Source organism: Mastigoproctus giganteus, chromosome 1, assembly GCF_048544385.1.
Source record: "Mastigoproctus giganteus isolate SK-2022 chromosome 1, ASM4854438v1, whole genome shotgun sequence".
NCBI lineage: Eukaryota > Metazoa > Arthropoda > Arachnida > Uropygi > Thelyphonidae > Mastigoproctus > Mastigoproctus giganteus.
The window spans coordinates 211,849,269-211,874,521 of NC_143575.1; the positions used below are offsets into that span (position 1 = coordinate 211,849,269).

A 25,253-nucleotide genomic window follows, 5' to 3' on the forward strand; every position below is an offset into this window, starting at 1 on the left:
AACAATCAACCACCTGCTGGCTGCAGGCAAACTTCAACACATATATCCTGCAACCATCCTTCCTCAACTTGAATTTATTTTCCCTCATGTGTGTAGTCTCAGCAAGTGGAAGAATGCCATTAACATTCAGCTTACGTAATCCATTCTGGTTGCCCTTCTCTGCGCCCATTCCAGCAGATCTACATCCTTCCTAAAGTGGGGCCTCCAGACCTGTATACAGTACTCAAGATGTGGCCTAACCATTGTCTTATACAAAGGGATAAGCACCTCCTTATTCCTGCTCAACTGAGTAAGCTCATCAACTTGAGCTTACTCAATCCATTCAAGGCCTTAAACACTTCAATCAGATCACCTCGCAGGTGCCTAGTCTCCAGGTGCTTTATCCAATATATTTATTCCATTTTATCTTTTATACAGGGTGTTTCAGTTAAACGTTTCAGAACTTCTAAGAGGGGTAGGGTACATCCTGACAACTCGAAATCATATAGCAATGTGGGGTCGGAAATGCTTTCCTGAAGCGGTGTTGTACACAGAAGCACCATAAAGAAAAGAGACCGTAAGTGAGAAATCGTTTTAATAATACATGAAAAGAAGCAAAAGGTACATGGATTAAAGTAAGTGTTCGAAGTTTCTTCCACGGGCTACAATGCATGCCTCACATCTCCGACGCATGGACATCCGAACATTCTGGAATACTCCAGGCGAATTTCGAATTTCTTGAACAAGAACGCCAAGTTAGTAGGATGGATGATTACATGAACGCAGAGTTAGCCGATATGCATTTGGCGTACGGGGCTGCAAATTGTAGTGGGCCAGCCGCACAGCGTTTGTACGCGAAACGATATCCGACGAGGCGTATTCCCAGTCATAATTTCTTTGCAAGACTGCACCAGAGGTTAGCTGAGAGAGGTTCATTCTTACCCTGTCCCTGTCAGCTCTTTCTGACAGGGACAGGGTAAGAACAGCACGGACTCCAGCCGTCGAACAGAATGTGCTGCAGCATGTACAGGGGAATCCAAGAACGAGTACACGATGTCTAGCAAACGCAGTCGGGGTTTCCCATTGCAGCGTCTGGAGGATTCTCCGAGAACAAGACATGCATCCGTTTCACGTGCAGCGTGTCCAGACACAGCAACCGGAGGATTATGCACATCGTATTGCTTTCGCACAGTGGTACCTTGGAAAATGTGCTACAAATCCCCTTTTTCCTGCTGAAGTGTTGTTTTCCGATGAGGCATCCTTCACAAGGGAAGGAATTTTCAACACGCATAACGACCATATCTGGGCGGTCGAGAACCCGCATGCAATACGACGTCGTGCAGCACAGATTCGATTTTCGGTCAATGTATGGGCCGGGATTATGGGAGATCACCTCATCGGACCTTACCTGTTACCGTGTCGTCTAACCGGACCTATCTACTTGATCTTTCTGCAGCAAGTATTGCCACAACTTTTGAGAGATGAACAGATTTCTGCATCGACGCAACACACAATGTGTTTCCAACACGATGGAGCGCCTGCCCATTATAGCGGAGATGTTCGTAACTACCTGGATGTCACATTTGGTCAACAGTGGACCGGACGTGGTGGTCCCGTGCGTTGGCCTGCTCGGTCACCCGACCTATCATGTCTTGATTTTTATTTCTGGGGTCATATGAAATCGCTAGTTTATAACACCCCTGTTGACAATGCTGAGGAGCTGGTTGCAAGAATCGCAGTAGCTGCCGAAGAAATTCGAAATTCGCCTGGAGTATTCCAGAATATTCGGATGTCCATGTGTCAGAGATGTGAGGCGTGCATTGTAGCCCGTGGAAGAAACTTCGAACACTTACTTTAATTCATGTACCTTTTGCTTCTTTTCATGTATTATTAAAACGATTTCTCACTTACGGTCTCTTTTCTTTATGGTGCTTCTGTGTACAACACCGCTTCAGGAAAGCATTTCCGACCCCACATTGCTATATGATTTCGAGTTGTCAGGATGTACCCTACCCCTCTTAGAAGTTCTGAAACGTTTAACTGAAACACCCTGTATATTTATCCAATTTGGTCAGTGTACTTCCATAGTTTGATATGTAGGGGGGTTTCCACGTTAGATAGCCTCACACCATTCAGAAATCCTGAAAAATAATACAGTGGATTCCGGTTATTTGGGCCACCAGTTAATCGGGACAGCCATTTATTTGGAGCAAATCTTAAAAAACAGAAACCAATTGAGAAAATAGCCAGGGATTACTTCACTTAATTGGGACAGCGTGCCATTTAATCGGGACAGGAGACCGCAGCATTGGAGATTACCCTACGATTGTCTCCGACGGTACCACGTGGTTCAGTCAAAATTCTGGAGGTCACAACCATAAATCAATAAAAACAATTAGCAGTCACCTGTTTATTGGGCTTTTCTGTTAGTGAAATCTATCATAAACAGATAGTAAACTTGATCTTATTGAATTTGCGATAATACCGACAGCTGGAATTCTGTGGGTTATTGTGGTGAAATGTGTTTACACTTCCATGAAATCTTCAATCATATAAAAAAATAAATTTTCTGATCTTCTCTTCATTCCTATTTTTAAAGCTTTGAAACTCATTACTCCGTTCTCACTTGCGCATATCGTGTTACTGGCAATTTGTGTGTGCCGTGTTCTTTGTTATTGGTTGCTTATCTTTTTACTGTTTTAAATTTTAACCCCACCCACAAACGTCAGTGAACAGAAATGTCAACTAGTTCCTATGTACATATTACAGTACTTATTAATTATTCCGATTTTCACGTATCATTTAATTTTTTAATTGGTAAAATAATAAGGGTAAATTTGTGCTTAATATATCGTTGCTTTTATAGCCTGTGGATAATATTCCTCCTATTTTCTCTTATTAGAATCGCTGTTTAATAGAATTAAAATTCAATTCACAAACATGATCACAATGACTGGCGCTTACTATAGATCGTATAGTGAACGGTACTTTACTATGGTGAGTTCCTCGTAACGTGATTTGATTGTACACTGAACCAATTGTAAAGGGGGGGGGGTTTACATTGTATTTTTAACTATTTATGTGAAACTTCGGATAACTGGGGCAGCCGCTTAATCGGGCCAAAATGCACTAGTCCCGATGTGTCCCAAATAACCGGAATGGACTGTATTGTAAAATATTTATTTGGTTATAATTTGGATTTTTTTTTTTTTTTTTTTTTTTAGTTGTGTGATAAGAGCAATAAGCAAACCAGTTTTCTTCCTTTCTTTTGAGATACTGAAATAAGCACGTTTATTAATCACCTCATATTATTTTCCTCTCTTCCAATTGGTTAGATTATGGTAACAATTCTCAAGTGAAATGTCATCCATATATAATCAACCATAATGCACTGCTTGAGCAACGGCTAACCCAAGAAATGAATTTGTTGATTCTCAGGAAATTTTTTTTTTTTTACTGGAAATATATTTATTCTGATATATCCTTTATACAAAGGGTACTAGGAAAGTTTTGCAATACAGCTTTGTTTATTTAATTTTTTCAAAGTAATTTCCTCTACATTCAATACACCTCTCCATCCTCCGAAACCAATCTTTAAACCAGTTCTGCCAAGTTTCACTAGGGAGTAAAGCACACTCGTTGTCCCAAGCCCGTAGAAGGTCCTCATCACTGGAAAACCGCCTCCCTTTTAGCTTCATTTTCACATGTGGGAACAGTGCAAAGTCGCAGGGAGCAAGGTCTGGACTGTAGGGAGGGTGCTCGAGAAGTTTCAGTCCTGTCGTGGTCAAATATTCGGTGCAGGCTTTGGCGCGGTGAGCTGGAGCATTTTCATGATGGAGGTACCAGGTGTCCATTCTTGACTTTGGCCGCAGGTTCTTCATAGATCCAATGACTTTAGGCAGGCATTGTTCAGTATACCACTTAGCTGTGACTGTCTTCTGCGTGTCCAAAACGACACATTCCACAATTCCACTCGATTTGAAAAATACAGCTATCATTTTCTTCTTTACAGATCGGGATTTTCTGACAATTACGGGTGTGTCGTCATCATCAAAGACCCAAACTTTGTTTTGAGCCTTGGTCGGCAGATCGTAATAGTACAGCCAAGTCTCGTCACCTGTCACGATGTTGTTCACATACCGAGATTGTCCCTTATCAAACTTTTTTAACATCTCCCGGCACCAAGTCACACGTCGTGTCATCTGCTCTTCAGTCAGTTGATGCGGCACCCAGAGAGAACAAAGTTTCTTCACGTGCAAATGATCTTGCAGAATCGAACGAATTGCTGGTGCATTTAGGCCCAAAGTATCCTCTATCTGTTGGTAGGTCACGCGCCTGTTTTCGTCAAGCATTTTCCTCACAGCAGTAACGTTTTCCTCCGTAACTGACGTTCGTGGCCTTCCCGGCCTCTCCGAATCCTCCAGAGTGAAATTTCCCCTTTGGAATTCTCTATACCACCTGAATATCGTTGTACGATGTGGACAATCATCATCTAGTGCGAGAGTCATTTCTTCTAAGCACTGGTCTATGGTTAAACCACGCACGAAATTATACCGCAAAACTGTCCTTATCTCATTTCGTGACCACGATGTCATCGCAAGCACTTTACACTCTCACTACTAATGAATAACTGAGCCCATCGACTTGGCGCGGCGGCTACTATGCACGTATGAACATGTCTCAACATGCAGCAACAAGCAGCTTCCTGTGATTCATTGTTGCGTCATATTGCAAAAATTTCCTAGTACCCTTTGTATATTCATCCAATTTGGTCAGCATACTTCCATACTCACAACCTATCCTGATTCATTCAGTAGCCACATAGCTGTCTCTTTAGGTTATGCTATGATGGGGCGGGAGAACACTAGATGTTGGTTCCCCACAAGCCTTGTTTGATATATCTGGGGGGGGGGGTATCTCTTCCACATTAGATAGCCTCACACCATTCAGAAATCCTGAAAATTAATATTGGAAAATATTTGTTTGGTTATAATTTGGATCTTTTTTTTTAGTTGTATGACAAATGCAACATGCAAACCAATTTTCATCTTTCACTTGAAATATTGAAATAAACATATTTATTAATCACCATGCACATTACTTTGTCCTCACTTCCAAGTGGTTAGATTGTGGTAATATGGTTCTCAAGTGAAATGTCCTCCATATATAATCAACCATAATGCACTGCTTGAACAATGGCTAACCAAAGAACTGAATTTGTTAATTCTTAAGTGGTTCACTGGATTTCTCTTCCCTCCCCCCTCCATTTTCAAAAATCTGCATGAAACTAGAGATTTCCATATTTGGGGGTTTAACTATACATAGCAATATTGTACACATACCAATTTCATGTAACTCACCTTTCTTAGGTCTTCATTCAAGGAAAAGCACTCCTCATCACGAACTGCAAGAGCCATCTGGATTTCCTCCAACTATAACAATAAGACAAAACTTTACTTAAAAAATGATTCAGAAGAATAAAAGGAAATTTCTTCTTCTGAATCATTATTTTCAAAGAGTACCAAAATTGAATTTTTTTTTTATTTCAGAAAAAAAGTATTTAAAGAATTTCTATAAAATATTCTTATAAGTTTTTACATTTATAATTCTATTATTATTGGCCATGTGCAATGTGTATGCTAACCAGCATCCATAAATGTTAATTTTAATTCCAAAGTAAACTGTTTTCGTATGTTATAAGCTAGTCTGTAATCAAGTCACAAAGAACGTTAGGCAAGCGAAGGCAGATTATGAGAAATCTTTGGCAAAGGATGCAAAGAAAAACAGCAAAGAGTTCTTTAATTATGTAAACTCTAGAAGGAAAAGAATGAATCAGATTGAACTACTTAACATAGATGGGTTGACTATTCATGATCATGTTCAGGTAGCTGATAAACTGAATGGGTATTTTGCATCTACATTCACACATGAGGAGTTATTCAATGAGGGGAATGGCAAAAGTTTATCAAACTCTAACAGGGAGCTAATTGAATTTGTAATAACTGAGAGCAAAGTAGAGGAGAAATTTTTGAAGTTAAACATAAAAAAGGCACACCTGGGGTGGACGAGATCTATCCAGTTATATTAAAGGAGGCAGCATAGGTAGTAAGCAAACCCTCAGCCATAATTATGAGAGCATCTTTGGACTCAGGGGAGGTCCCCATGGACTGGAGGCGTGCAAATGTATCACCAATTCACAAAGGGGGTTCAAAATGTGACACAAGTAACTATAGACCTGTTAGTTTAACTTGTGTTCCGGTGAAAATAATGGAATAACTGGTTAAAGAAGCATTGCACAATCATCTAGACAAGACTGAAGTAATAGTTAAGACACAGCATGGGTTTGTTAAAGGGAAGTCTTGTCTGACCAATTTGATTGGATACTATGATGTGGTCAAAAAGGAACTAAATGTCAAAAATAATTTTGATATCATATACTTGGATTTCAGGAAAGCTTTTGATACTGTTGCACATGAAAGACTGCTGTACAAGTTGGAGAAGTATGGCATTAAGGGTAAGTTGCTACAATGGATAAAGGGATAGTTGAGTGGGAGAGGACAGAGAGTGGTAATCAATGGACACTGCCCTTCATGGACTAATGTTATTAGTGGTATTCCCCACGGTTCGGTGTTGGGCCCACTGTTTTGTATATTTATCAATGATATTGATGAAGGTATATCAAACTTAATGTCAAAGTTTGCAGATGATACAATGGTTGGCAGGGTTGTTAATAACGATAATGACAGCATACTGCTGCAACAGGATCTGGAAAAGTTGGGCAGATGGGCTGAGAAGTGGCAACTGAAGTTTAACATTGGCAAATGCAAAGTACTGCATATGGGTAACAGTAACCCAAGAGAAACGTACAAACTGCGTGATACTACACTCACGGAAGTGGAAAGTGAAAAATACTTAATGGTAATTGTGCAGTGCAGTCAAATATGAAGTTTGCTGAGCAGTGCAGATGGGCTGCCAGGGCAGGTCATGGAGTCTTGTCAATGATATATAGGAATTTTGCAAGCAGGGACAGGGAGGTGATAATCCTGTTATACAAGGCAATGATCAGGCCACACCTAGAGTACTGTGTACAGGTCTGGAGGCTTCATTTTAGGAAGGATGTAGAGTTGCTAGAACAAGTACAAAGAAGGGCAACGAGATTGGTGAGGGGAATAATGGGATGCTCTTACCAAGAAAGGCTTAAGTTCTGCAAATTGCAGTGACTGGAGAGTAGGCACCTATGAGGTGATCTGATTGAGGTGTATAAGGCCTTGAATGGGATGAGCAAGCTGAATGCTGATGGGATTCTTCCTCTTGCTCAGATTAAGAACCTGAGGGGGGCATAGATTCAAATTGAGGAAGGCCAGTTGTAGAGTGTATGTGCAGAAATTTGCCTTTACCCAGCGGGTAGTTGATTGGTGGAACAGAATTCCATCTTTTGTTGTGGAAGTTGATAGCCTAAATAAATTGAAGGTTGAGCTGGACAGGCATTTGGGAAAAAAAATTTTTTTTTTTTTTTTTTTTTTGTTATTTGATTTTTAGGAGCATTAGGAACTAAGGCCATATTGCTCCGGGATATGCGGTGGTCATTCCCTGACATTTCCGCATCCTCCATATTTGGTGATCACGGGCACGAACCCTGGTCTAATCAAGAAGCATGTGCTATGAGATTGGTGAGGGGAATAAAGGGGTGCTCTTACCAAGAAAGGCTTAAGTTCTGCAAATTGCAGTGACTGGAGAGTAGGCACCTATGAGGTGATCTGATTGAGGTGTATAAGGCCTTGAATGGGATGAGCAAGCTGAATGCTGATGGGATTCTTCCTCTTGCTCAGATTAAGAACCTGAGGGGGGGCATAGATTCAAATTGAGGAAGGACAGTTGTAGAGTGTATGTGCGGAAATTTGCCTTTACCCAGCGGGTAGTTGATTGGTGGAACAGAATTCCATCTTTTGTTGTGGAAGTTGATAGCCTAAATAAATTGAAGGTTGAGCTGGACAGGCATTTGGGAAAAAATTTTTTTTTTTTTTTTTTTGTTATTTGATTTTTAGGAGCATTAGGAACTAAGGCCATATTGCTCCGGGATATGCGGTGGTCATTCCCTGACATTTCCGCATCCTCCATATTTGGTGATCACGGGCACGAACCCTGGTCTAATCAAGAAGCATGTGCTATGAGATTGGTGAGGGGAATAAAGGGGTGCTCTTACCAAGAAAGGCTTAAGTTCTGCAAATTGCAGTGACTGGAGAGTAGGCACCTATGAGGTGATCTGATTGAGGTGTATAAGGCCTTGAATGGGATGAGCAAGCTGAATGCTGATGGGATTCTTCCTCTTGCTCAGATTAAGAACCTGAGGGGGGGCATAGATTCAAATTGAGGAAGGCCAGTTGTAGAGTGTATGTGCGGAAATTTGCCTTTACCCAGCGGGTAGTTGATTGGTGGAACAGACTTCCATCTTTTGTTGTGGAAGTTGATAGTCTAAATAAATTGAAGGTTGAGCTGGACAGGCATTTGGCAAAAAAAAAAATTTTTTTTTTTTTTTTTTTTTGTTATTTGATTTTTAGGAGCATTAGGAACTAAGGCCATATTGCTCCGGGATATGCGGTGGTCATTCCCTGACATTTCCACATCCTCCATATTTGGTGATCACGGGCACGAACCCTGGTCTAATCAAGAAGCGTGTGCTATGCACTACTGCTGCTGCCCACCTGGCTACGAAGGCGTCTTAGAACAAATGGAGGGGTGAAATGGGAGTTTTTTTTTTTTTTTTGGCTGATACTGCATAAGCTTGCTTTCTTGCATCATATGCCTCTGCTAATGCTAATGTTATAAAAATTGTATAAATCATATATCTGTATAACAATCATAAAATATATACAATGTTAATGTGAAATAAAAATGAAATTAATCAATGTAAAGTACACACTTCACAAAGATTCATTTCAAAGCAAAATTTCACCTATAGAAGGTTAAACACCTACAGCAATTTCAAGTTATGGGGAGAGATGTTTAGACTGGATCGTAGGAGGTTTTATTTTAGCCAGTGAGTTATAAATTACTGGAATAAGTTACCAACAGAGATGGTAAAGTTTGGGGAAATTCAAAGGTCAGCCGGATAATTACCTGTGGAGGAGGGAAATGCATAGGTTGTCTATTTCCTTTTCTCTTATTATTATGCGCAATAAGCCTAAGGCTTATTGCACATAAGCCTTAGGCTTCCTTGCACCATATGGCCATTTCTAATACTAATAATACTAACATCATCCTCACTACCTGTTCATTATTATTACTATTAGTGAGATTTTCACCAACATCCATTAGATCAGCAGACATACCCTGCTCAAGTGTGGCAACCAAGGACTGCATGATCATGCTTCAACTGAAACTAATGTATTCTCTACAATCTTCATTACCAAGTGAACTTCGGATATGTCCACTATCATATGAAACGACCAGTGGCAAGAGCCCCTTGCATAGGTCCACCAATTGTGCTGCTCAAGTGCTGCTGACAGGGTTCAAGCACATGGTATCCCTGACAACAACCAATTAATGTTCACTGCCATCTTATGACCTTAAAAGTGTAATGCTTGATTTTATATAAAGAGATATCAAATTGTATATATAAAAGTAAAGCAGGCAAATTTTCTCCATTACAGTAAATAGGAACTTGATTAAATAATTAATTATTAATAAATATAACTTAATTAAAAAGGATGAAAATTTACCTCATCCTGTGTCCATCTATACTTTTATTAAATTGATTTTCATAGACAGCTTTGATTCCTCCTGGGACATAGGGTGTCCCAGGAGGAATCTACTAAATTTCAGGAATTGATTTCTTGAGTGATTTTAAGCAAAAAAAAAAAAAAAAAAAAGTTCATATCAACACAGGTCCAATTCTGAATAGAACTGTGGCTGTTTGAATTTTATAAACGGCTATGGAATTTTGATAGTATAAAATAAAAAAAGAATGAGCAGACATAATTAGGTATTTGTGTGTTTTCTGTATATGCTTGTGTATATACCAATGGAATGTTCAGGAGATAGCTAAGGAAAGGAAGGCATTCTATGCTGGTTCCAGTTGCAATTTGATAAAGTTGAACTCATAAATAAAAGAAAATAATGGAATGCTGGGTATAGATTCCATCAATTATGTCACCATTATAATGAAACCATCCATACAGCTGACCATAAACTAACTGATGTGGGATGGAAATAGGAAAAAGAGAGATGAAAGGATTTCCCATGCTGAGTCACACCTCTGTTTGAAATGCTGACATTCAAATTTAAATTGGCCCTGCCCAATAGATAAATCAATCAAATCCAATATATCTATTTTAGAAAAAGATTGTGAGTGTTCCCACCAAACTGCTAGATTGGGGGGATTCACAGACTAAAAGATTAACGGTAGCCGCAGGCAGGGGCGAAAGTGATTCTTGTACTGCTTCTATTGTAATGAGCAGCAGCTTAGAAAGCAAGGGGACTTCAACAGCTGCTAGGAGTCATCATGGAACAAGTAAATACATGGGCTGTGTTAGGGTAACTAAGAGTAAAAACAAGTGCATGTATACTTCCATGCACACTAATGCTAGAAGCATAGTAAATAAACTTGATGAATTTGAAGTGCTGATCAAGACATCAAAGGATGATATTGTTGGGATATCAGAGACATGGTGTCACACAGATATAAGCAGTGTAGAATTGGAATTTAGGGAGTACAATGTGTACAGAAAGGACAGACAGGTTAGGAAAGAAGAAGGGAAGAAGGGTTATGCTGTTAGTTAAGAAACAGATAAAATCTAAGGAAGCGTATCCAGTTGACATTGGTGGACAGTGCAATGTTGAGGTGTGACATAAACAGTAAGAGTATGTTATATGCCTAATGACTCTGATAAGTACAATGAACAGTTGTGCAGAGAAATAGAATGGGCCAGTAAATCAGAATGCCTTGTAATGGGGGATTTTAACTTTCCAGATATTGACTGGAACTTGTGATTGGTCACTCGCACGCTAGCAAGACTTTTGTGGATTTATTGGAGGATTGTTTTCTACAGCAACACGTTCGAGGGGCAACCAGAGGGAGTAATACCCTTGATCTGATTATCAGTGGCACACTATGGCCATAGTTGCCGATGCGCCTAATAAATTCTTAAACTAACAACAACAACTGATTATCAGCAGTGATTATTCATGCATTAAGAATTTGCGGATAAAGGAACCACTAGGTGACAACGATCATAGTGTACTGATGTGGGATTTACTTAAAGATGTAACTACCATCAAGGGTTAAAGGGAAGGGTTTTTGTTTTCATAAAGGTGACTACAGTGGTCTCAGACAGTTTTGAAATTCTATACAGTGGGATCAGTGAATTATTTCTAACAGTGAATTATAAATGGGAAGCATTCAGGGACTTAATCTTGGGGGCTACTAGGCCTTTCATACCAACTAAGAAATACTGTTCAAGGTTCAGGCCTAAATGGATGTCAGATGAATTAATGAGCTTGTGGCAGAGAAGAAAAATGCATGGGATGCATATAAATTATCAGGCTATACAGAAGCCTGTGCCACATATAAGCTAGTCTGTAATCAAGTCACAAGGAAGATTAGGCATGCGAAGGCAGATTATGAGAAATCTTTGGCAAAGGACGCAAAGAAAAACAGCAAAGAGTTCTTTACTTATGTAAACTCTAGAAGGAAGGGGGATGAATCAGATTGGTCCACTTAACATAGATGGTTTGACTATTGATGATCCTGCTCAAGTAGCTCATAAACTGAATGAGTATTTTGCATTTATACTGGTGATCAAAGAAAGTGTGTCTTTCTTTGATCACCTAAGAATTTCACATTTCTAACCCTTTTTCGCGAAGGTATGTTACATTAATGACTAGCATCACAAATAGAAATATAAACAAAAGATATTTATTAATAGTTAAGGCAAAGCTACTCGGACAACTGTGGCATCTATCAACAAGATAATGCCACAAGGCCCACAGTTGCTAACTGGTTTCAGGAATGTGACAATGAATTCTCCATATTCCCATGGCAACCCAACTTGCCTGATCTCAAACCAATTGAGCATGTTTAGGACCTACTGCAAAAGGACATTTGATGCTATAACCATCCACCTGACTCAAGGAAGAACTAAAACTTTTGGAGGGAATGGTTAGGTAAATGGGAAATGTGCATGTGTTTTTTTTTTTTTTTTTTTTGGCTGATGCTGTATAAGTTTGCTTTCTTGCATCATATGCCACTACTAATGCCAATGCTAACGTGCAAACATTACTGGACACATTGTGCAATGCAGCAATACGACAAATATATACCCTGGAACACCTTGTGGAATCCATGCCAAGACATGTAAGGCTGTATTATGAGCAAAAGGTGTCTCTACAAGGTATTAGGTTGGTGTTGCTAATGCAAATCCAACTCAGTGTATATTTATACAATCAAGCAGCAAGAATGCCTGAAAACATTGTACATGTATAAGCAATTACTCACAGTCCTGAAAAATCTGCAAATCACTCTTTTCAATTTGGTTTAAAGGTAAACATCAATTTTACCTATGGTTCAACAAGACACAAATGTTTCACTACAAAATTTAGATACAATAATCTCTGAGTGATGATTTATGGGTCACAGAAAATCCCCACAGTCATGATAACATCTTTAACCCAAAAAAAGTATTGCATGGTACAATGTTTCATATACTGGAAATATGAAACCAATATTTCATGATGACCTAGTGAAAGCTACAGATTACCTGAAAGTCCTTCAAGACTTTACCACAAATCTTCAACATATAAGAAAGTTTTTTCCAAACAAAAAGGGACAAGAGTTCGCATATCAAATGCAGTGCTTGATTTCCTAAACATTTTCATGATAGGATCATCTTGAATCAATATCCTAGACACTAGAGTTTTACAGCCTATGAAGTTTTACCATACTCACTAGATGTGAATTCATGTAATTACTTATTATAGGGATTTCTGAAGTACAATGTGTACACATATAATATGCAGTTGGTTTAAGAACTAGAAATGGAAATTGTAACTACTGTCTACAGACTACAGCATCACTGACACTGGCTGCAGTTGTGAAAAATTTTCAGGCACCTGGAAGTGATATTAAATATATGAACAAAATCACCCATGCTCCAAAAAGCCCTAGAAATGATACCTTCACTAAATATAAGCAATTAAAACTATACTGATTTTTTTTTTATGACATGATATTCTGAACAATTTCAATTCCTCTTCATAAGCAGAACATTTGTTTTTCAATGGAAAACCAAACCACCCACCCACCCTACCTCAATTTGTGCTTCTAAGTCCACAAGCAGGAAGGGCAACAGATTTCACTTTCTGCTGCACACGCACACTCAATGTATGTTTGCATGTATTCAGCAAAAAAGAAAAGTTATATTTTTACAGAAAAAAAAAAAAAAAGGAAAAATTAGTTTTATCTAAATCATGTTTTATTGATTTCAACATAAAAGCACAAGTATATGAGCTACAATCATAAAGTAATGAAATTAATTTTATATTAACGGTACTTACATAGTGGACATGTGTTATTGTTATGCGGTTCCCGTGGTTTAACCACAAATCCGCGTTAAGTACTCTGTTAGCATAGCAAAGCCAGTCAGTGTGGGTTATGTGTGAGTAGCGTGTTGTTTGACTGGCCTCTTCGTTACTGGGAGGCGCGATCACCAGGAAGGAGCCTCCCAGCATCCATCCACTGGCACGAGGAGCTGGACCCGGGAGTAAAAGATGTCTGGTGGGTCATCCACACTCCTGCAGGAGCAAGAGTCGGGAGGGCCACGGAAAGAGCAGAGAAGAGACAGGAAAGTGGAAGACAGTCAAGATAGCGGGGGATGACAGAGCGTAGGCATCCTCCCAGGCGAAAAGGAGCAGGAAGAGTGCTAGGTGCAGTTGTGGGAGTCCAAGGGAAGGACTGAGGGTAGGAAGAAGAGAACAGGTAAAGTTCAAATTAAAGAGTTCAGGATCGTCACAATGGAGAATCACGGAGCAGCATTGGCAGGGCTGGCCTCAATTTTCAATTTCATGACTGGAAGTTTCCAATGCTGGGTATCAGTTGCTGCGCTGTGTAGCAGAGGTTATCCAGGAGTAGGTTTTTTTTTTTTTTTTTTTTGGTAGTTGGTGGCGAATCGGCTTCTGTGGCCATAATGCACCTCCCAAGGTTTTTGCAGTACAGGCATACCTCGGTTAACGTTACCTCTGATAACGAAGTCGGCAATTTCAAGCCCCATTTAACATAAAAAAAATATTCCAGTTTAATCACCTGAAATCTAAACAAACTGAAGAAATTACAAAAACCTTTGGGGCTTCTCGTGGTTGGTTCGAGAAATTTAAAAAACGGGCCAGGATTCATAGTGTAAAATTAACAGGAGAAGCTGCAAATAAGTTTCCAGAAAAACTAAAGGAAATAATTGAACTTGAAAATTTTCCAAATTTGGTGTTCAATGTTGACGAAAGCGGTTTGTTCTACCAACAAAAAGCTTCATTTCTATTGAAGAAAAATCAGCTGCTGGGTTCAAAGCAGCCAAAGACCGTTTAACATTACTCTTTGGATCAAATGCCTCTGGCAACTATAAATTAAAATTGTTATTAGTTTACCATTCAGAAAATCCGAGGGCGTTAAAAGGTAACATAAAAATGAATTTACCTGTAATATGGAAAGCAAATAGAAAAGCGTGGGTTACCAAGGAGTTATTTACTGATTGGTTTGTTAACCACTTTTGTCCTGAAGTAAAACGGTATTGTCAAAAAAAACAACTTTGAAGAAAAAGCTCTTTTGTTGTTAGACAATGCTCCGGGACATCCTACTGATCTTAACACGTTGGACACATGCATTCCTGTCAAAGTTGTGTTTCTTCAAGCAAACACAACTTCCCTGATTCAACCATTGGATCAGGGAGTAATTAGCATTTTAGCATTAGTAGAGGCATTTGATGCAAGAAAGCAAGCTTATGCAGCATCAGCCAAAAAAAAAAAAAAAAAAAAACCCACTTCCACTTCACCCCTCTGTTCGTTCAAAATACCTGTCCAGCTGAGCCTTAAACTTATTTAGGCTATCAACCTCCACTACAAGGGATGGAAGTCTGTTCCACCAACCAACCACCCGCTGGCTAAAGGCAAATTTCCGCACGTCTATCCTACATCTGTCTTTCCTCAATTTGAATTTATGCCCTCTCAGGTGATTATTCTCAGCTAGAGGAAGAATCCCATCAGCATTGAGCATGCTCAAACCATTCAAGGCTTTATACACCTCTATCAGATCACCTCGCTGGTGCCTAGTCTCCAGACACTGTAATTTTCAAAACTTAAGCCTTTCTTCGTAAGAGCACCCCTTTGTTCCATTCACTAATCTTGTTGCCCTTCTCTGTACTCGTTCCAGCAGCTCTACATCCTTCTTGAAATGAGGCCTCCAGACCTGTATACAGTACTCTAGGTGTGGCCTGACCATTGCCTTATACAAGGGAATAATCACCTCCTTATCCCTGCTGGAAAAATTCCTGTATATCATTGACAATACTCCATGAGCTACTCTTGCAGCCCATCTGCACTGCTCAGAGAACTTTATATCTGCCTGCACAACCACCCCCAAGTCCCTTTCATTCCCTACCGCTGTCAGTGTAGTACCACAGAGTTGATACGTTGCTCTGGGGTTGCTGTTTCCCATGTGTAGTACTTGACATTTGTCAATGTTAAACTTCATTTGCCACCTCTCAGCCCATCTGCTCAACCTTTCCAGATCCTGTTGCAGCAGCATAGTGTCATTTAAAGCATCATTTAAAGCTTATTATCTGCGTTGAACATTAAGCAGTTTAACTGAACTAGAGGATAAAGAGGAAATGACAGTTAAAACTTTTTGGAAAAACTACAGCATTAAAAACGCAATTGAAAACATTGATAGTTCTTGGAAAGAAGTCACTAAGAAATGCTTAAATGGAGTTTGGCGCAAAATATGGCCAGAAGTTGTACTAGAAGAAGAAAATAACATCCAAGAAATTAGAAATGAAGTTATCCAGATGGCTCAATCAATAGGTTTCGAAAATGTCGATGAAGAGGATGTTAGAAATTTATTGAATGCAGAAGATGATGGTTTTTCAGTGGAAGATTTAGAAAACCTTGTTAGCAACGAAGACAAAGATAATGAAGACGAAGTTAAAGAAGTTCCCGCCGAAAAAGTGTTAACAACCAAAGATTTAAAAAAAAAGGTGCTTAAATGACATTGAAAACGTTTTAAATTTTTTTTAGTGAAAATGATCCTGATTTAGGAAGAAGTGTTATTGTTAAGCGATCAGTGTTAAATGCAATAACGCCGTATAGGCAATTGTTAAATGAAAGAGAAAAAGAGCATAAACAATCAACTTTAGACTCATATTTTAAAATATGATTTCACTTTGTATGTAAGTTGACTGTTTATTTAATAAAACTTTTCTTTGTTCGAAAAAAAAAAGCTTTTCATTTTCTTTACGTAGGAACATATCCCTATTCTGGCCATAGTATTTTTACCTCTGAAAACGAAGTTTCGCTTAACGAAGTAATTTTGTGGAACGCATCCTATTCGTTATTCGAGGTATGCCTGTACTTTGATCCAAGCCTGAGGCGGGATTCGAACCCGCGACCTTTGGGTTGCCAGGCAGGCACTTTACCCACCTGGCTAGCCCGGTCGGCCCAGGAGTAGTGTTCGGGAGTTGCATGTGATGCCAGCGATGACGAAAGACCTCGCTGCCATAAGTGATTAGTGTACGGAAAGCATCATTAGATTCCAGTAGCTTAGTTTCTGGCCGAAGTGATGTAGTGTGGAGGTCTAGGAGTAGTTGGATTCTTAGGTCTAAGCATACGTTGCATGAGTGCATCATGTGATCTCAGTCTTCAGGTTCTCTGCAGGTACAGAGGGCATCCTCGACTAGGCCGAACTCTAGAAGGCATCTCTTGAAAGACCCATGGCTAAGTTAATAGGAAAGAAGCATAGACATTTGGGAAGAACCAAGTGAAATGTTGTTTGTTGATGTAGGTTACCTCAGGGAGGAAAAGTTTAGTAGTTGCACCAGTTGTCGAGTTATTCCAGCAGGTTTTCCATAGGTTTATCAATTCTAGCCACACACATTTATGTTCCTGTTTGATGGCTGTATCGGTACAGGTTTGAATAGTGAGGAATTCAGCTTCCTTATTCTTCTTGATGGCATAAGAGAGTCTGATAAAATCGAAGTGGAGATCCAAGGGGAGGCAGCCTGTTAGTAGCCGTAGGGCGGCAGTTGATGTCATTCTACATGCACGGGTCATTTGTAGTAACATAAGTTGTTGAATTTGCTGAATTTTATGTTGCGCATGCACTAAAGTCATTCGGTGGTACCATACTGCAGCTCCATATGTGACAATTGGTATAAATACTGCTGAATATAGAAGGCGCTGAGTTGGTCCTTTAAGACCCCAGTCCTTGCGGGTAAAGCGTGCTAACATAGTAATGTAATTGTTTATCTTTTCTTTGATAGCTTGGATATGGGGGATGAAAGTTCTCCTATCGTTCAAAATTACTCCTAGGTACTTCACCGATCAGTAGTTTTTCAGTGGGCGGCTATTAAAACGTATGGTAGGAGGTCTGGAGAAGTCCAGTTTGCCTTTTAATAGAAGGGTTTTGCTGTTCTCAGTGGAGACTAGAGTTCATTTTCCATGGCCCATATGGACAGAGCAGAGAGAACAACCATAGCCTGGGTTTCTATGGTGGTGCGGGTGAGGCCCTCGATGATGATAACCATGTTGTCAGTGTAAGAAAGCTGAGTAGTGTGTGGGTAGTCCCTCAGGAGCCAGTCGTCGAGTATCATATTCCAGACAGCTGGCCCCAGGATGGAACCCTGGGGACAGCCTCGGGTTAGATGTCGGGTGATGCAGTGATATTTTGTTTTTATGCTGACCTTGCGGTTACAGAAGTAGCTTTTGAGGCAATGGTAGAAATTCCAGGTACAGTTAGAGACTCTGGCCCTCTGAAGAATGGCCAGCCACCACACTGTCAAAAGCTCCTTTGAAGTCAATGAATATTGCCAGTACATAAGTTGCATCAGACTGTTCTGCAACTTTGAGGGTTTTAGATAGAGCATCAATTGTGGAGCACCCTTGTTTGAATCCAAATTGAAGCGAGGATGCCAAACCACTGGCTTCATATCGGGGTTGGAAGTGGGAGAGCAGCAGTCTCTCAAAAACCTTGCCGAGAATGGGAAGCAGTGCAATCGGGCAGTATGCCTTGGAGGTACCTGTGGGATCCTTAGGTAAGAACCTCAGGTTAGCATGCTTCCAATGTGATGGAAAGTTACCCTCATTCAGACAGGTGTTGAAGAGCTGAAGAAGTATCATTGGAGCTATGACCCAGAGACTTTGCACAGTCTTGCCTTCAATAAAATCCAGACCAGGAGCTTTACCTTTTTTGATTTTTTTAATTGCTGCATCGACTTCCTCCTCTGTGAATGGTTCCTCCATAATGTCTGGCTGGAAGCTGGAATTTTGTACTGCTATCTTCCTGTGGATGTCAGTGTCAGAGTTGGTGTTGTCCTGATATATTAGTTCATCCAGAATCTGGTTGATTGTATCTTCCCAGTGTGTAGTCTCAGATGAGTCATCAGAGCGGACAGATGTATGACATCCATGGATCCCAGCTTATTCCTCACAAGTATGTGGACTAAACCCCACGGATTCCGGTTCCCCTCAGTCTCGACAAGGGAACGCCAGGAGTTCTGCTTGGCATGGTAAATTTTGTTAGTATATTCACGGCAGACTGCTTTGAATCAGTCTCTATACTGTTCTACGATGTGAGTAGGTTCAGTCCTTCTCTTGCGTTGGTACTCTTTGCGAGCGTGCTTCAGAGAATTGCGCAGGTTAGTGAGTTCCTGTGACCACCATGGTACAGATCTTGGGTTCCTGGAACATTTTTTCAAGGAAACCTCTGAAGCTTTGAAAAGCAGACTCTGCACAAAGTCTGTTTTCTGCACACTGTTCATTGATTGGTAGGAGTTGCTAGCTGGGTCACGAAGAACATCTTGAATTACATTGTCAAACTGGTCCCAGTTCGCTGTTTTAGTAGAGAATCTTAAAATATCCTGGATAGACACTTGACGAGGGAGGGCAGAATCGGTGACACTGTAAATGATGAGGCGATGGTTGCTAGTAGTGGCTGTGTCATTCTGCCAATGAAGGAGTCTATTGCGAAGAGAAGAAGTAGTCAGTGTGATGTCCAGGTTAGACTCTCCAGTTCCCGAAGAGTAGGTTGTTGGTTGTCTTGGCCTGTTGATGATTTCAAGGCCGTGTGAGGCAATGAATTCATCAAACGCATCTCCTCTTGCATTGGTAGAGGTGTTGAACCATTGTGTCGACCGGGCATTCGAATCTGCTGCTATAATGACATCAGTGTTCTCCAGGAGGTCAAGAGCTTGTTCCAGTCGAACTATGTGTGGGAGGATATCTGTACCAAATTGGAAATATGCTGTTAGGACAGCAATACGACCAAAGCTGCCTTCTATTGTAGCCCCGCTAGGTGGGGAGTGCAGAGTGATTCTATCTGTGTTACTACTAGGTCTGGATTGCAGACGATGATAGTAGCAAGGCACAACTGGTTTGTCATCTGGGTTTTCCTGAAAGTCAGGGGGTAACTAGAGACCCTTCCATGGACGCAGTATGGTTCCTGAAGGAGAATATCTAGATTCAACTCGTCCATTAGAGGATGAAGCTGTGTTGCCACTGAGATGGATTTCTGGCCATTGATCTGAGCTATACGAAGTCTGGGAGAGGGGGGGTTGAGTATCCTATTTTCCATAGTTAGTCTTATTGCGTACTATATCTGCTGCTCTTCTATATACAAGGCACGCTCCATCCCACACAGAGTGGTTGTAGGGTTTGTTAATTGCTTTGCAATTTGAGCATTTAGGAGGCGAGGCTTTGTTGGAACAGTCCTTGTAGAGATACCCTGCCTCAGCACAATGCCCACATATTGGTTGTTTTTTTTAGCAGAGGTATGCCCATAACCAAGACATTTGTAGCATTTCAGGACTGGTACAAAATCTCTGAATCTGTGGGATGACCAGCCCAGAAAAATTCTATCCTGGCTGTGTAGGAATCTCCTTATCCTGGAGGACACTTCTATAACCCAATTAAGTCGACCAAGAGTCCGTGCATTGGTGGAAAATTGATTTTTTTTCTTCTTTGCTCATGGATTCAAAGAGATTTATGTTATACACTTCCTCAGTAGGTCATCTTTTTGGATTGAGCCATCTACATCAAACACAATTAAACTTGGCCCCCTGAGTTTAGGGGTTTCAAAGGTAAGAGTTAGATCTTCAGCTGTGCTGCAAGACTTGATCTGTTCTAGATCTGACTTAGTGGCTGCTTCCAATATTATCCCTTTGTCGTGAATTTTGCAAATGCTTTTGATTTGGAGATTGTCTAATTTTGGTTTTATCTTCTTTAGGACAGTGTCCTTCACTCCATCGCTATCTAGGATGTCATGCCCTTCCCTAGCTTTTATAATCAGCATATGCTTGTTCTGTGTGGTGGGGATCTGAGGTAGTTTGAGCGTGGCAGCATAAGACAACTGGTGCCGAGTATCTTCATCAGAAGCTTGGTTGGAGGGTAGCCCGGTTCAGAGCTGCTATAGTTGGACTTTTGGTTACTTTAGACACGGTTTTATTAGTTTATTGGAGTTGGGCATTGGTGGCTTTCAGCTGGTCATTTTCTGTAATGACCTCATATAACTTCTCTAAAGAGCCCCAGCAGTGCAAAATTTGTAATGATACGGCCCTGGTGACGTTGCTGTTTTTGCTACGGAGGCAGCATTCCATTTTGCACCTCAGTTTGTGTATAATTTTCAGGTTGGGAAAATCTCTGCTGAATAAATTTGGCATTTCATCCCATTCCTCTTCATCCTCCCATTGTTTAGGGGGGAGTGAACCAGATGCTTCAGGTCTTTTGAGAACCTTTTTCTTGAGGGGAGGAAGTCTCTTTATGGATGCTGCGGGAGCACAATCGCTGTTCCCCCCATTACAATCGGAATCGTCGCCAACAGGAGAGTTATCCGCGGCAGGTATGCCGTGTTCATTTGACACGGAAGCCTGTCGTTTCATGGTCCGAATTTTGTTTCTAGTCATCACGATCGAGGAGGGAATCCCCTTCATGTTTTCTTCCCCCGAGGACTGGTGCGGTTGCCTGCAGGAGTGCAGTGAAGCTCTACGATGTGCATTTCCTTTTCCAGCCATCATGTAGAGCTATAAGCAGCAGATGCCAAATCAAGCATTAATTGGGGAAGGGTAGTCAGTTTACTATTCTGCAGTAGAGTTGGAGGAAGAACAACAGTGTTTAAGTCTATTGGGTTAACTACAGGTGGTCGCGGGCGGGCAACTACTGCCGAAGGCAATATAGCGACCAAAAAGCTCTCTTCACAGCAGTGATCTTCAGCCAGTCAGACAATGGCAGTAGTTTGCTTTGGCTTTAACAAAATTGTTCAAACACAAATTAAAATTAAAAGTTACTTATCTGCTATAAGTCCAGTGCCTCCATGACCCGTATGATTGGAAAGCATTTGGCGTCCACTATAAGATGATATCTATCATATTGGGTAATAACCTAGATTTTTTACTAAATTTAAGTTACTTTAGAGAGCACAATTTACCATCAACTTGTACTACCGGCCACCTGAAGGTACTTACAGTATAGTTTAGGGCTGAAGCCTCAGGCTACGTAAATAGTTTAACTAATGTAGAAATTAGTACATTTGCATCATTTCTGTACATAAGTAGTTATAAATTACTATAAATAACTTAACTTAATTACTATAAATAACTTATTGATGCTAATTTATAACTAATATAGTTGGCTACGTACAGAAATTATGCAAATGCACTAACTTGTACATTAGTTAAACTATTTACGTAGCTTGAGGCTTTAGCCCTAAACTATATTGTAATTAAATTACTCCACACCATCAAGCATCGCTCATATTGTGGATTTATAATTCGCAACTGGGTTGTCATCATTGCAACACCAGGGTACCTGCCCACCCACTGATGAGGAGCCAATAAGATCCGAAATGGTACCGTATGGGTAATGGTATCCGCTGAGAATAAGTAACAATAGTCTTCTCCTATGGTGAAGTGTTACTTATTCGAGGTAGTGCAATATCATGGCAACTCATGAAGGTATTCACAATATGAGATATACTTAATGATGCCAATTTAAAACTACTTATGTAGTTGGTATGTACAGAAATGATGCAAATGCACTAACTTGTACATTAATTAAAGGTATTTTTAACTGGTATATTTATATATATATAACAGTGAACTTTATCTCTTTCAAAATAGCTATACTCTTTTTGAAACTATATGAAAGCGGTAACTTCTAGATTTTAAAAATTGAATGATTCCCTTAGCTTTTATTGTGAGAAATCATGAGTTTCTGGGATCCAGACTTGCCATGAAACAAATTTTTGATAATATATGGGAAAGGTTTAAGGAATAACTGCAAGATGGCAAAAATCATTTGTCTTCATTTGAATTATGCAAAAGAACTTATCAGAATGCAATTTCTTACACTGTACTGTATTTCCATGCTATCTTCTTAAACCGGATGTATATGTATGTGTCCATTTTGACCTCAGTACTATTTAAGTGATTCATCCTCTTCAATTAATCTATCCACCAAGCAGTATTTTCTTTAGTTTTGCTATTAAAAATTTGAGAAATGTCTGTTAATCTTCCAGCAAACGAGTAAAGTGCAGAATGAAGTTCAAAATGCACTGCTAGAACAAACTGTTTAGATAAATTGGCTTTTTTAGTCTAATTTTGCAAGTGGAGAAAGTCATCCTCCCAAGGAAGGGAAGAATTTTTTTTTTTCACACCATGGTTAAGTTATTCAGTCTTGGGGAGAGTTGCATATTCCCTCTCACCTGGAAATTTGGGCTTTTCATCCCACAAAATGGGTAAACTGTATGAAAAACATGCTATTTAGGGGTGCATACACTGATTCCTTAGCTGCTGCAGCATATATTCCAAACAAATTAAAATTCAGCTGTGTACATATTAAAAACTGCTACTTTGATTTACTGCACAATTTGGAAATTATTTTCATTTCAAAATGCTGTACCACATATTATGAATGTTGTCAATTATCCAAGTCATTTGTGTGTTTTTCATTCTATGAGATAGCTCTTGTTTTGGTGTTAAAGTTGGCCATTTAGTGTCTATGGCTGGTTGGTTCATTTTTGTGGGATGAAAATCTTGAGTCTCTGGAGAAAAAGCATACTGACAGACTATGTGATGGTGTAAAAAATTATAAAAGTCTTTATTGTTTCCTCATCAGATTAGTAGCTTAGGTTTCCCTTTAGGAATCCTGGAAGCTTGGGTTTTTTCAGAAAGTGGAAAAAATATATTTTCCCTCTTCCTGAAACATGTGCTTGTGTAATCATCATTTCAAGAAATTACTAAACTGACAAAAATTCCCACTACTGTTATAACTTTAATAACTTAAAGCAGATCATAAAAAACTGGGGAAAGTACAGTGTGTGCAGTCTGTTGATTGTTAATTTGTTGATTTTGACATATGATGTGTGAAGTTCTATGAGGATACTGCTCCATATATATATATATATATATATATATATATATACACTTATTTTGTGACTACCTACAATGAAAATGAATACTTCCCCAGCTATTGGGAATCAATATTTGGAAATTCATATATATATATACATTTCAATAAGATTCTCTCTTTTTTTTTTTTTTTTTTTTGAGATACAAAAAGAAAAGATTTAATGGAACAATTGCAATTTCAAAAAGACATAAAAACTGCCTTTGTAGGAAGGTGGGAGAAAGAGTTAAAACCAGAAATCTCCTATTTAAATCAGGAGATTTGGAAGCTCTGCCATATTTTAATCAACAATACTGTTACTGTTAAATACATTTCTAGAACTCTTCTTTTCAAATACCCTTCATATTTTCTTTAATATTATCAGTATTATAAAATACTTTTCCTTTCACTGATTCAACTTGAAAAGAAAAGGAGTTGATATGGACCAAATCTGATAAACACAAAGTAGATGATTAAGCTATGTAAGCTCCAGTTTCAGATTTTATCAAAACTGTCAGAGAGAACAATGTCATTTTGAACAATTCACTCACAATTGAACAAAAATCAATGTTTCCATCAAACAACACCATCAACTGTTTCAGAATTCACAAATAATAAGCCTGAGTAACTTGTTTCACTATCAGAAAAGAATTCAGTATGAACATGTCACTGAAATCAAAAAACAAATCAACATTTTTTAATTTTGATATAGTGTTTTTTTTTTTTCACTTCTGGAGACTAAGGTTTCTACTGACATTTTTTCAGTTACACTGAGAAACATGAGGAATTTTTTAGGAATGGGGATGCCAAAAGCATATCAAATTCCAACAATAAGAAAAATGTGATAACTGAGAAGAAAGTGGAAGAGAAATTGTTGACACTAAATGTAAAAAAGGCACCTCAGGCAGATGAGATCTATTTAATTATATTAAGGGAGGCAGTAAAGAAGGTAAACAAATCTTTAGCCATAATTATAAAAACAGCTATGGATTCAAGGAGGTCCCAGAGGGTTGTAGTATGGCAAATGTATCCCCAGTTTACAAAGGGGAATAAAAAGGTGGCAGGAATAATTACAGACATGTTAGTTTAAATTCTATTCTAGGGAAAATAATGAAGTCGCTGGATAAAAAGAAAATGCAGTCATACTGCAGCCACAGCATAGATTTGTTAAGGGGTGATCTTGTCTGATCAATCTGACTGGATACTATGATGCAGTAACAAAGGAACTGGATGCAAAAAATAGTTTTGACATTGCATCCTACGATTTCAGAAAAGCTTTTGATACTGTTGCACATAAAAGACTGCTGTAGAAATTGCAGCAGTGGGGCATTAAGGGCAAATTACTGCTATAGATAAAGGGATCGTTGAGTAGGAGAAGACAGAGAGTGGTTATCAATAGGAACTACTCCTCTTGGACTGTTATTAGTGGAGTCCCCGGGGTTCAGTGCTGGGCCCACTGTTGTTTTCATATTTATCAATGATACTGATGAAGGCATATCAAATTTAATGTTTCAGTTTGCAGATGATACACAGGTTGGCAAGGTAGTTAATGACACTAATCAAGGTAAACTACTGCAACAAGATCTACAAAAATTAGGCAGATGGACTGAGAAGTGGCAACTGAAGTTTAACATTGATAAATG

General features: G+C 39.4%; 1 protein-coding gene across 3 annotated transcripts in view; it reads right to left on the reverse strand.

The window, feature by feature from the left end:
* LOC150091497 (uncharacterized) overlaps positions 1-25,253 on the reverse strand; it is a 321,972-nt gene that overhangs the window by 69,080 nt on the left and 227,639 nt on the right. For all 3 annotated transcript variants that reach the window (XM_090375972.1, XM_090375964.1, XM_090375955.1), the window contains one exon: positions 5,340-5,411. In XM_090375972.1, the coding sequence (XP_090232098.1) occupies positions 5,340-5,411 (72 nt within the window). The remainder of the gene's footprint in view (positions 1-5,339; positions 5,412-25,253) is intronic.